The 12094-nt window shown below is 36.0% G+C and overlaps 1 protein-coding gene across 1 annotated transcript; it reads left to right on the plus strand.

Annotated features, from left to right (window-relative positions):
- Positions 1-3582: 3582 nt before the first annotated feature.
- On the plus strand, positions 3583-9563 carry LOC127631235 (GATA-binding factor 1-A-like). The gene is made up of 6 exons (XM_052109299.1): positions 3583-3672; positions 4844-5069; positions 5632-6120; positions 8246-8391; positions 8539-8664; positions 9154-9563. The coding sequence occupies exons 2-6, from the start codon at positions 4859-4861 to the stop codon at positions 9445-9447; spliced, it is 1266 nt and encodes a 421-aa protein (XP_051965259.1). The 5' UTR covers positions 3583-3672; positions 4844-4858; the 3' UTR covers positions 9448-9563.
- Positions 9564-12094: the final 2531 nt, after the last annotated feature.

A 12094-nucleotide genomic window follows, 5' to 3' on the forward strand; every position in this document is an offset into this window, starting at 1 on the left:
ACATAAATGCACATAGTGGTTGAATCCATGTCTTCAGAAGTAATATGATACGTGTGGTTAAGAAACAGAACAATATTTAAGTACTTTTTTAATATTAATCTCCACTTTCACTTTCATATTTGTCTTCTCTTGTTTTTGGGGATTCACATTCTTTATGCATTTCACCAACACTTTTGTTGCAAAAACCGTGTTGTCCGCCACAAGCTCTCCTCATCCAAAATGGCAGCCAGCCCCAAATAAACTTAAATTAAATTAAATCACATTCTGCATCACGTGGTTTCCCATTGACTTTAAAAATTAGGCTGGGTTTACTCAAATTCGGATTATTGTTGCTTCACTCATAATCATTTGCTAAATATATTTATTATTATAGTTAAAGCATAATCTCATTATCTTGTGTCACACATATATAACATATAATTAAGGAAAGTTTCATTGTTCACTTCAAGTTCCTTTACAAATCTTAAACAACCATGACACCTGGTTTTTGTAGACAGAAGAGATGAGATCACCTCGAGGTTCCCTAACAATGCTAATAATAATAACATTAATACAGTTATTATTAGTTATTATAATACATGGCAGACATAGGCAGAAAATCACGTGGGGGGGTGGTCAGGACCCCCCCTATCTGAGGGTTGTCCCCCCCCAAAATATCATTAAAATATGTGTATTGTAAATAATATAATGATATATTCTTAAAATAATTGTTAAAGAAATAAAATAATACAAATGCAAACGGGGCAGCAACAAAAAACCCCTTGGTGTCCCCTTCAAAAATTGCTCTTGAGAATTGTTATGTTTATTGTCCCCCCCCAACATTTTGATGAAATTTTCGCCCCTGATGGCAGAAATAATATTATGTCTGTAATTTATACTAACCATTATTATTATTATTATTAGCCTGTTGTCAGGGCCTGAAATTCGGGTACTGCGCACAAATTGCACATGTCCCGCATGTTCCATGTTCATAACATGGGAATTTCCGCACAATTGGATTCATTTTAACATGTACAAACAATAACAATATTAACAAATAACAATAAAGATAGAATAAAAATAAGGTGTAAATGAATCAAATCAAATAAAAACTATAATAACAATATACACTATACAATATAAAATAAAATACGCATTTAACAGGACATTATGAACAGGACATCTCTCACTCTCGCTCTCTCTCTCTGCTCTCTCTCTCTCTCTCTCTCTCTCTCTCTCTCTCTTTCTCGGCAAATGATGACAGAATTGTCATTTCTACGTGAACTATCCATTTACTGCAGAAAAATACTACCACTAAAATGATGACTATATTGTTGAAAAGCTATGATAGGAAATGGATCCTATCAGTGAACATGCAAACAGTGAACATGCATAGTTTCTATTTATAGCGCTGTCTCTTCATTGTTTTATCGCTGCATTGAATTTACCTGTGATTACTTTAACCACTAATACTTTTACAGTAGTGAAACCCTTATGAAAGTACAACATCACACAACCTTCTTATAGGCTATCATATCAGGATCAGATAGCTCACCCAAAAACACATTGTTTGTCACTATTTTCCCTCATGTTGTCCTAAGTGCATGTCTTTATTTCTTAGATACAAAGAAAAAAAAAGATGCTATGAAAGTTTAATGTGACTGAGGCTAACAGGTTTGGGTCAACATGGAGATGACAACACAATGACTGACTTATTTTATTTATTTATTTATTTATTTATTGGTGAACTATTGCTTGCATGTGTCATCTTTTTGATCTTGGGTAGTTCTGCCTACTGTACGTTTAGTGACCTGAATGGCAGACATTCTCTTTAACACCCGCTTGATTCATCATCACTCTAACTGAATGAACAAAAGAAAGAACGGTCCGCTTTGATTAACAAATGACCTCCTCAGCCCGCGCTGTCTGGATGCGGTCAGGTCATGCATCTTTGTAATGATTGAAGCGTTTGACTCTGTTTGCATTATTGCAATCAGCTCAACTGTCCTCTTGTGTGACATATTAAGCTGTGCTTTGCATCTTTTATTGGCTGCACTTTCCCTTTTGTTCCATTGGTGGTTTTGCTTTTATCAAGATTTTTTTGAGCAAAAGTAAGTTAAGTTAATTTGTGTAATGACCAAACTTATTTTTTGAGGGTGTTCTGTGTTATATTTTATGTAGTTCAGTTTATAATTATTGCATTATTTTAGTGTCTCATATGTTTTGTTTTGTGTTTGTTTGACTGACACTGCGCACGTTCTGTAACTGTTCATTCATTATTGTTCTTGGAAGTTAATAAACTTTAAATCATCATGTGGTCTTTTGTAGTAACTACAGTGATTAACAATACATTTTAATGTGAAAAGCAGACTTTTGTAGTTCTATGCGGATAGGGGATCAATAAGTAATATAAATGGGGGCCTGGGTATCTCAGCGAGTACTGACGCTGACTACCACCACTGGAGTTGCAAATTGAATCCAGGGTGTGCTGAGTGACTCCAGTCAGGTCTCCTAAGCATCCAAATTGGCCCGGTTGCTAGGGAGGGTAGAGTCACATGGGGTAACCTCCTCATGGTCACGATTAGTGGTTCTCGCTCTCAAAGGGGCGTGTGGTAAGTTGTGCGTGAATCAATGAGAGTAGCATGAGCCTCCACATACCGTGAGTCTCCGTGGTGTCATGCACAACGAGTCACGCGATAAGATGCGCGGACTGACGGTCTCAGAACTGAGACTTGTCCTCCGCCACCCTGACTGAGGTGAGTAACCACACCACCACGAGGACCTAGTAAGTAGTGGGAATTGGGCTTGCCAAATTGGGGAGAAAAGGGGATAAAATAAAATAAAAAATACAAAAATTATAATAAGTAATATAAATGGCAGTAAACCGTAAAATATACAGGTATTAAAAATTACACCTCGTAAAGCCTAAAACATGGTCATCGTATTTTTTGAGTCAAATTATTGGTAATCACAGCTGCCTGTATTTATACCCTAAATTTAATGTAATTTCTTTCTCACTGTGATATAGCCACTTAATCTAAAACTATTTTAAGCATATTTCTAATTCTGGTTTAATGAATTCATGCTGCAATTGCAATCTCATAAAAAATTGAGAGACTACACGAAATACTTTCAAACATGAATTTGTCTCACTGCGGGACTATTTAAGGGAAAAATAGACTATTTAAAGAGCTAGCTCAACCTCATGTTGTTTTAAACCTGTATGACTTTCATTCCCATGTGAAACATGTTAGGAGATGTTAGGCTGAATGTTTAGTCTCGGACACTATTCACTTTCATTGCATGTTCTTTTTCCCCGTGTGGGTCAGTTTTAACCTACATTGTGATAACCAAATGTTGTGTGTGCGTGTTTTAGGATATTTAAGAACTTTAAAATGCTTATTGTTGGCTTTGCATTTGTTCATCTGAAATTTTTATAAGATTTACACATTTGATTTGATTTAAAAATATGTTTTCAGTGTAGTGTTTCTAACATTTTACTTATGAGGCACCATATTTCCTCAAGTTGACCTGTCTTTGGCTCCGCCCACCACCCCATATGTGTAAACTCAATCACCCTCAGTACCAGAGCATAGAAACCTTAAAAGTTCTGACCTATCCACAGCGCTCCACTTTACCCTCGCCTACATCACACACACACCTGTCCTGCTCACGGTCAACAGATAATCTCAGGTATGACCACATTACATTATCTGCTTGAACAATCAGATATATCAGTAGTTTGCCTCTATAAATGTAGTTCTTATATTGTGCTATGTACATAAGCGAGACTATGATTGCTTTTGTATCTTGTCTTAATTTTGGATTTTAAAGCAGTATCAGTTATTTCAGACTGTTTCGATTAAAGATCCAATAGATGTGTTTTTGGCATTTCGAAATACTACTGACAATGGATTGAAAGCTTGAAGAGCTTAAAAATACATTTTATTGTGATTGTAATATTTGCTGATTTTCTATTATTCTAACTGCAGAAAGTATTCAATTGTGTCATATATACATTAATTACAAATCATACACATATAAAGTTATTTCAGCATTCTCAATATTACAGTGTAATGCAGTTTATCCAGACAGTAAAACATTTCAGAGATAAATATAATATATTGTAAAAAGTCTAATTGTTTACTTTCTCATTTGTATGTGGATTTAACTTTCAACTGCTGCAGCGTTTATAAGGGGTGAAAATAATTGCTCTGACATAGATTAAATAGATTTCAATTCTTTACTCTGTAATGTAATGCATAATTAAGTTGGTCATAATGGTTGTATTTTATTAGTTATCTACATTTGTTAACATTAATTAAGCAACACTAAACAATACTTTAACTGTATTTGTTAATCTTGGTTAATGTTCACTTCTATAGATTTTTATCATTAAATGTACATTAACATTAATTAATGCATTATGTTAAATTATGTTATATGTATGTTATTAGTTAAATGCTTAAGGCATTTGCTGGGAGGAAATTTTAGAGAGAAAAAATAAAATAAAACTAACAAGTAATAAGTTTAACATTATTACAGTTTGATGTTAATAATATGATAATAATAATATTTAGTAATGTCTTTTGGGCTTAAGTATAATGACATTATAAAAGCTAATTATTATGTTTTTTATATACAGTATAATATCCCACTTACTATATTTCTCACACAGTATAAATGAGCCTTTAATCCTGAAAATATACAGCTGCTTTTATATTTCAAGAAGGGGTACCTTGCAAACGGACCATCATATTTGGGGGTCCTTGGTATCAAGAGTTTGAAAACCCCTGAACTACTGTAACATGAAAGAACAACAGGATTGATAAATTAACATTTACCATGATTCTGTTTAATTCAGTACACACTGATACGCATGGAGACCTCCATTGAGCAGTCTCGCTGGGTATCGTCCTCAATGATGCCATCAGAGGTGATGCCAGCCTACCCATCTGACTCCACTTATTTGGCCCACAATGAGGAGGGGTCATTGTTCCCCTGCCCTGAGACTGAACACACTAGTTTCCCCTCTGTGTTCACCAGTCTTGCTCACAGCCGCGGCTCCGGAGCGTTTCAACACAACCCAGGTCAGTGCAACATGTACAGGGCACAGAAAACTGGCATAAGAGCTTGAGCCCAGATATTATGAGTTTTAGTGTCTTGCTACTCGTGGTGCTTTCATGGTATAGTGACAGTATGACATAGATATACCATGGAATTTTGATAGATACACCATGGCACAGAATGATTACCATTTTCAAACACCATATGGTATAACTCAGAAATAAATAGTAAAAAAATCATAAATAATGTACATTCACTCTTGGACATTTTTAGCAAATGAATAAAACATTAGGGAGAGTGTGAATTTATTTTTAAGTGAGACTTTACTTTCTAGAAGTCAGCTGTGCTAGAAGTGCCCAAGGTTAAAGAAACACTCAGGCAAATATTTTTAGCAACATCAGTTAACGGCATCTGTAATTTTATGACGGGATCTCTACATGCAGAGGAAATAATAAATAAAGTATGGAAAAAGAAGGAATCATTGAGATTCCTGAATTACATTACACCCCTGCTTCTAATCAATTATAATCAATTCTCTGACTTCAGTTCAGTTTTTGAGCATTATTCTCTCTCTCTCTCCCTCAGTATATCCCGTTTACTCCTCTCCATTCCTCGGCAACCTGTCCTGGTTCGAAGGTTCAATTGGTTCCTCTCTACCCAACCTCTTCCCGTCCTCTCCATCATCCTGGCACAGCAGTGCCTTATCAAAGACATCCTCCTCATCTTTCTATGCCTCCACTCCCCTCTCCTCCACCAAACCTCCTTGCTGTGCTCTTCCTCCTCCTATCCCGGACCACAAAGAGGTGCTCAGTCTTCAGGATAGTCTGAAAAGAGAGAGGATGAGCCCTCCAGGAGGTGGGGAGGCGTTTGGTGGTGTGTATCCACTCAACCATTCTGTAAGCGGTGTGTATGTGCATACACACTCCTCAAAAGCGCACACACTGCCAAACTCACAGTCAATAAGCCACTGCAGTCCATATGGGAGCATGACACAGGATTACAATAGTGGAGTTCTCTATGCACCCACATCCTTCTCTCCGACATTACGCAGCAAGATGAGATTCTCCCCTACAGGTGAGAAGGTATTGCTAACTGGCAGGTTTGGGTTGCACTTTATTTTAAAGTATTTGCACTTTCAGTGTACTTACCCAAGAAAGTACTGTGAAATATTACTACACGTACTTAATATGGGTTAAAGTTAGGGTTGGGGTTAGTACCTAGTAAATACTGTAGTTGTTGTAATTAAATAGTAAATAAATGTAGAACACTACTGTAAAATAAAGTGCTTCTCAGATTTGGGGTGGTGGTGGTGGTACTGTTAGGTCTTAGGTTTGCTTCAAACCATGAATGGAGGGATCTAGATTGGGCCCAGAAAGTATTTGGACACTTAAAGGGATAGTTCACATAAAAATGAAAATTCTCTCATCATTTACACACTCTCATGTCATCCCAGATGTATATGACTTTCTTTCTTCTTCAGAACACAAATGAAGATTTTTAGAAGAATATTTCAGCTCTGTAGGTCCATACAATGCAAGTCCAGAACTGTGAAGCTTCAAAAAGCACAGAAAAGCAGCATACGTGCAATCCATATGACTTCAGTTGCTTAATCCGTGTATTCTAAAGCAATTCCAAGTGGTTTTGGGTGAGAACAGACCAAGACTTTTTTTTCACTATAAATCTTGACATCAGCAGTCCTCTTTGCAATCATGATTTCAAGCTCGATTACACTTTCTAGTGCCATCTAGTGCTCTACGCATGCATAAGAACCACGATCATGCCTAGAGACTGCAATCGCAAGATGTACAGTGAAAAAAGAGTTATATATATTTTTTTTCTGTTCACACCCAAAACCAATTATATCACTTCTGAAGACATGGATTAAACCACTGGAGTCGTATGGATTACTTTTATGCAGCCTTTATGTGCTTTTTGGAGTTTCAAATTTTGGTCACCATTCACTCGCATTGTATGGAAAGTCAAACACATCTGGGAGGTGAATAAATGATAAGAGAATTTTCATTTTTGGGTGAACGTTCCCTTTAAGTCACACGTAAGGGTACGAACGTCATTGAAATTGTTAACAAAATAACAAACCATGTGTTTTTCTCAGAACTAACTTCAGTGTTCTGAGCCATTTATGACTTTAAATCAACTGGTGCCAAGGTGATTTTTAGTGGATGTATGAAGTCAGTTCCCCTTAAGTTACAGGTGTTCTAGCGTGACCACAGGAGGAATTCATTACATTAACATGAGACAAATACTTATTGTCTGAATTTTCCTTAACAGTATATTTGGCTGTACCTGGGATTGATTTTTATTCAAATTAGCAAATTTCAACTTTTTTATTTTTGTTACTCGAAGGTCTCATTAAAATTGAATTGGAAACTTTTTAAAAGGCCTTCATCATTTATTCTTGGTTCTTTTCAAATGCCCTTTATCTGTAGATTTTACTGTTTTAGAATTGTCCCAAACCCAAAAATCCATAATAAAAAAGTCTAAAAATACGATAATATAAATAAAGAGTGAAATAATCATAAACAATTACAATATTTATCGTGTAAAAATAATTTATATACATTTTTCCGAAATAACGACTTTCCCACAGTTGTGGAATCATTTCCACCACCTCAAACAATATTGCCCCTAATAAAGTTTTTTTGTAAAAGTGTGTGTACTTGTTAACCAAACCGACAAAAGTGTCAGTGAAGAGCATGCTTGAGATGAAATATGAGACAAATGATGTTTGAAGAAAAATTACTTTGAGGTACCCATCCATCCCCCACCCCCCACCCCCCCTGGAATCTACGCCCCTGTTAGTTAACTAATGCTAACAAATGGAACCTTAATGTAAAATATATGCAAAAAAATTTAAAAACTAGTGAAAGTATGAAAAATGTTTTAAAAAGGCTTTATTTTCTAGAAGTCCACACCCATATATTGTTGTATAAATTCAAATCCAACAAACATCTTTTTGTGAAATATTGAATTTGCTTGAAAGGTTTGCTTGCGCTATCTTTCACTTGGTTTGGTGTTTTCTCCAATGCAATGCCATTCATTCATTTTTAGATGTTGCTTTATTCTTACATAAAATATTTTTGCTTTATACATATAAGACAAAGAAATTAATTTCTGATAATGTTGGATGATGATAACGTGCAATTAAAAGGAAACAAATTCTGATCTTGTTTGCTGACAGAGGCACGAGAGTGTGTGAACTGTGGAGCCACTGCCACCCCTCTGTGGCGGCGCGATGGAACGGGCCACTACCTCTGCAATGCTTGCGGATTGTACCACAAGATGAACAGACAGAACCGGCCTCTTATCCGACCCAAGAAGAGACTGGTAAAAAACACAGATACTGAATGAACATTAACAGGCAGCAATAATTACTGTATATTCCACCTTGAAGCCAAATAACGTGCTGTTTCAGAGCTAACCTCATGTACATGACATGTAGAGCAATTCTACCATCTGTCTGTCTTTCTGTAGGTGGTCAGTAAGCGAATAGGCACACAGTGTGCAAACTGCCAGACCAGCACCACTACGTTGTGGAGACGCAACATCAGCGGAGAGCCCGTGTGTAATGCCTGCGGTCTCTATTTCAAACTGCACAATGTGAGTGACTGTTTGTGTGCTTAATGTTTCAGGATCACTTTTTGGCAGTTAATATGTCTAACTTATTCAGTTAAACACCCAGAAATAACAATCTGTCATCATTTACTCAAAATGTCTTTTCTTTCTTCAGTGTACCCTGGGGGAAAGATTATCAGTGAATACTTTTCTGTCAGTTCCACACACAAAGTTATCATTTGACTTGTAGTAGATTTGTAATATAGTGGACGAGTCATATGGACTACTTTTATGGTGCTTTTATGTTTTATGACAGCCCCCAAACATCAGAATTAACATCTTTTAAATTGTATTTTGTGTTTTGATGGAAGAAATAAAGCCATCCAGGCTGAGAACGACTTGAATTTGAGTAAATGATGGCAGAATGTTCATTTATTGAATGAACTATCTAACTCTATTACTCCACCTTTGAAGTTTTCTAAAGCTTTTAATAAACTTGGAAAGATTGGATGTAATATTTTCACTTCTCATTAGGTAAACAGGCCACTTTCTATGAAGAAAGAAGCTATACAGACACGGAACCGTAAAGTATCAAGCAAAAACAGGAAAGAAAAGAAACTTAATGCTGTAGAGGAGAATCTGTATTGTGATTTTTCCAAGGGACATATCTCTGATCAGTATTTCGACTCATATTCTCTGAGCCCAGGGCATCTGGGGGTCTACAGCCACTCTTCCCATTCACTGTCACCCAGCACTACGTACCATGGCCATGCCACCCTGCCCTATCCATACCACCAATCTGCTGCTATCTTGCCCAGCATGGTGTGAGAAACTGTACAAAAGACTGTAAGAAGTGTATGGATAGTTGGAAGAACATCTGCCTGATTCTGTTACGCAGATATAATACACTCACATTAACCCAGTCATCAGCGAAAACACTCAGTGTAAACATATATGTAAACTTTACTCTTTGTTTGTATGGATGTGGATGAATAAAACAAATAAAAATGTCTTTATGGGTGTTTTTTTCAACTTTGGGCACTTTTAACAATGTGGATTTTTTAAGTGGTTTACTAACAATGTTCAACAGTGTATGTATATGCAACACGGGTGATTTATGTGATTTTTGTTATATTTTCTAGAAGTCATGGAAATTCCCACCATAGGGTCTTGTGGTGGAAATGATGCTGATGGAAATGGCACTTTTAACATTTTTGTTAAAAATGGCCAGCTCCTAATTTCATATCTAACATTATATGTATCCTAAAAACACACAAAATTGTCACACTTTGGCAAAATTACATTTTGATTGGAAATGATGCCCAAGAAAAATACTCTTCTTGAATTTCCTGTTTTATTTAAACATCACTTACATATCATATTTAATTTCAAGCATGCTCTTCGCTGACACTTTTGTCAACTTGGTGTGGTGGAAATGACGACACCACTGTAGGACAGTCTAATTTTAAATTTTTGGAAATGGTTTGTATGTTTGTATTTTTATAATGGATTTTCAAATTTGAATATGGAAGTCTGAGTCTGGGACAAGACTAAAACTGTAAAATATATTCATAAAAAAGCATTTAGTACCAAAAAGGATTGCTCATAACAGTGACTTTCATACAACAAAAATAAAAATGTTGAAATCTGTTTATCTGAATAAAAATGAACCCCTAGGGCATGAAAGTGCCCAAAGCTGAAGAAACTCCCATTGACATACAGTATATGTATATATATATACAGGTATACACACAAAAGTCTGAGACCACTATTTTTAATTCTTTCTTATTTTCATTACAAATCATATCAGCAGACTAACAGTCTGAGTGAAAAGTTTAATTTAATAAACTGAATGAACTTTGCTCTTATACCGTGTTTTTCTGACACTACACTCACAGCACTTTACATGGTAAACAGGGGACTCTCCTCAAACACCACCAGTGTGCAGCATCCACCTAGATGATGTGACGGCAACCATAGCACGCCAGCACGCTCACCACACACCAGCTGTTGGTGGAGAGGAGAGAGTGGAGTGATAGAGCCAATTCATGGATGGGGATTATTAGGAGGCCATGATGGATAAGGGCTAATGGGGGGAATTTGGCCAGGACACAGGGGTTTCACCCCAACTGTTTTCGAGAAGTGTCCTGGGATTTTTAATGACTACTGAGAGTTAGAACCTCGGTTTAACGGCTCATCCGAAAGATGGAATTTTTTAAGAAATGACAGAATTATTTCGTTTTTGGTATGTTCCATTTAGCGGTAATGACAGCATGAGCTCGAGCTGGCATGGACCCCAAAAGTTTGTGCAAAACGCAGTTATACAGCAAGATTTAAACAGCATCTTCTGTGCTTCAATGGAAATCTTACATTTTGCTCAATGGAGTTAACATGGTTCATATCACAGATTTGCTTACATTTGATTGGTGACCTAGACATTTATCATGCTCTTTGCTGTTTTTTGTTTTCTTAAAAATCCTGAAACGTTTTTCAAGTTAAAATTATTATTTTTTTAAATCAGTATGATCTCAGAGTTTTGGACCCTCCTTTATCGTTTACAGTGTTTGTACACACTCTTTCAGCATTTGTACTCTTTTCATGTTTGAAGTGTTTCTGAAAATGATATGTCATCTGGTTTATAAGTAAATTTTTATGCAAAATATGCTGACATGAATACATGCAAATTTTCTCTGCTTTTTGAGACTACTTGCTAATTCTGTAAAACAGACACATGTATTCTCACAGGAGAAGTGTGGGGCCTTGCTTGAACGCACTTTGACATTCAAAACAGAATCTTTACAACAAAACCATTTTAACGGATATTTAAATCATAATGCTCACGTTTAATATTGTGGTTGGTATTTTTCTATGGGTCCATTGTAAGCACTGCAGCTTGGTAATTAGCTTGCAGTGGGAGTTCGACAGTTACAATGTGTCATGACAGCACGCATGCAAATCCAGCACTTTCCATGGTACAAGGGAGTAAACCAAGTGCACTTTTATGCTCCTGCGGTGCCAAATTATGTCACAGTTTAAAAAACAAATGAGCTGTTTTAGTGGCAATTCAAACCCAAAGGAAAAATAACATTTCTTCAATAGTATTTGGTTATCACGTGAAAGATATGTAAACTACGATCTGTTGTCAACAACAGTCCAAAACTCACAGGAACTGAATGCAGTGTATAAAATTATTTTATTATATTAAAAATATTTTAGTATATTTTTGCATAATTAGTGGTGTTTGCTAAAGGTCATACTTCAATTTCAATGAAATTGAACATACTTCTAATTCTGGGATGCGGACTACTTACCTTTTGGCTAAAGTCAGCTTTTTTTAAAGCTAATTTGCCCAGTTTGTGTGGTTAAAATCACTAAAAAGGGGTACTTTAACCTTAAACACTTAAAGAGCTTTAAATAAGATAAAAAAAATGTACTGAAAATATACTCCTGGAATTCCAGACTTACAATGGAGTGA

Source organism: Xyrauchen texanus, chromosome 37 (genome assembly GCF_025860055.1).
Source record: "Xyrauchen texanus isolate HMW12.3.18 chromosome 37, RBS_HiC_50CHRs, whole genome shotgun sequence".
NCBI lineage: Eukaryota > Metazoa > Chordata > Actinopteri > Cypriniformes > Catostomidae > Xyrauchen > Xyrauchen texanus.

Coding starts and splice junctions, on each gene's coding strand:
- LOC127631235 (XM_052109299.1), top strand. CDS start 4,859: ATGGAGACCTCCATTGAGCAGTCTCGCTGGGTATCGTCCTCAATGATG. Junction 6,121..8,245: donor GATGAGATTCTCCCCTACAG/GTGAGAAGGTAT, acceptor GTTTGCTGACAG/AGGCACGAGAGTGTGTGAAC. Junction 8,392..8,538: donor TCCGACCCAAGAAGAGACTG/GTAAAAAACACA, acceptor GTCTTTCTGTAG/GTGGTCAGTAAGCGAATAGG.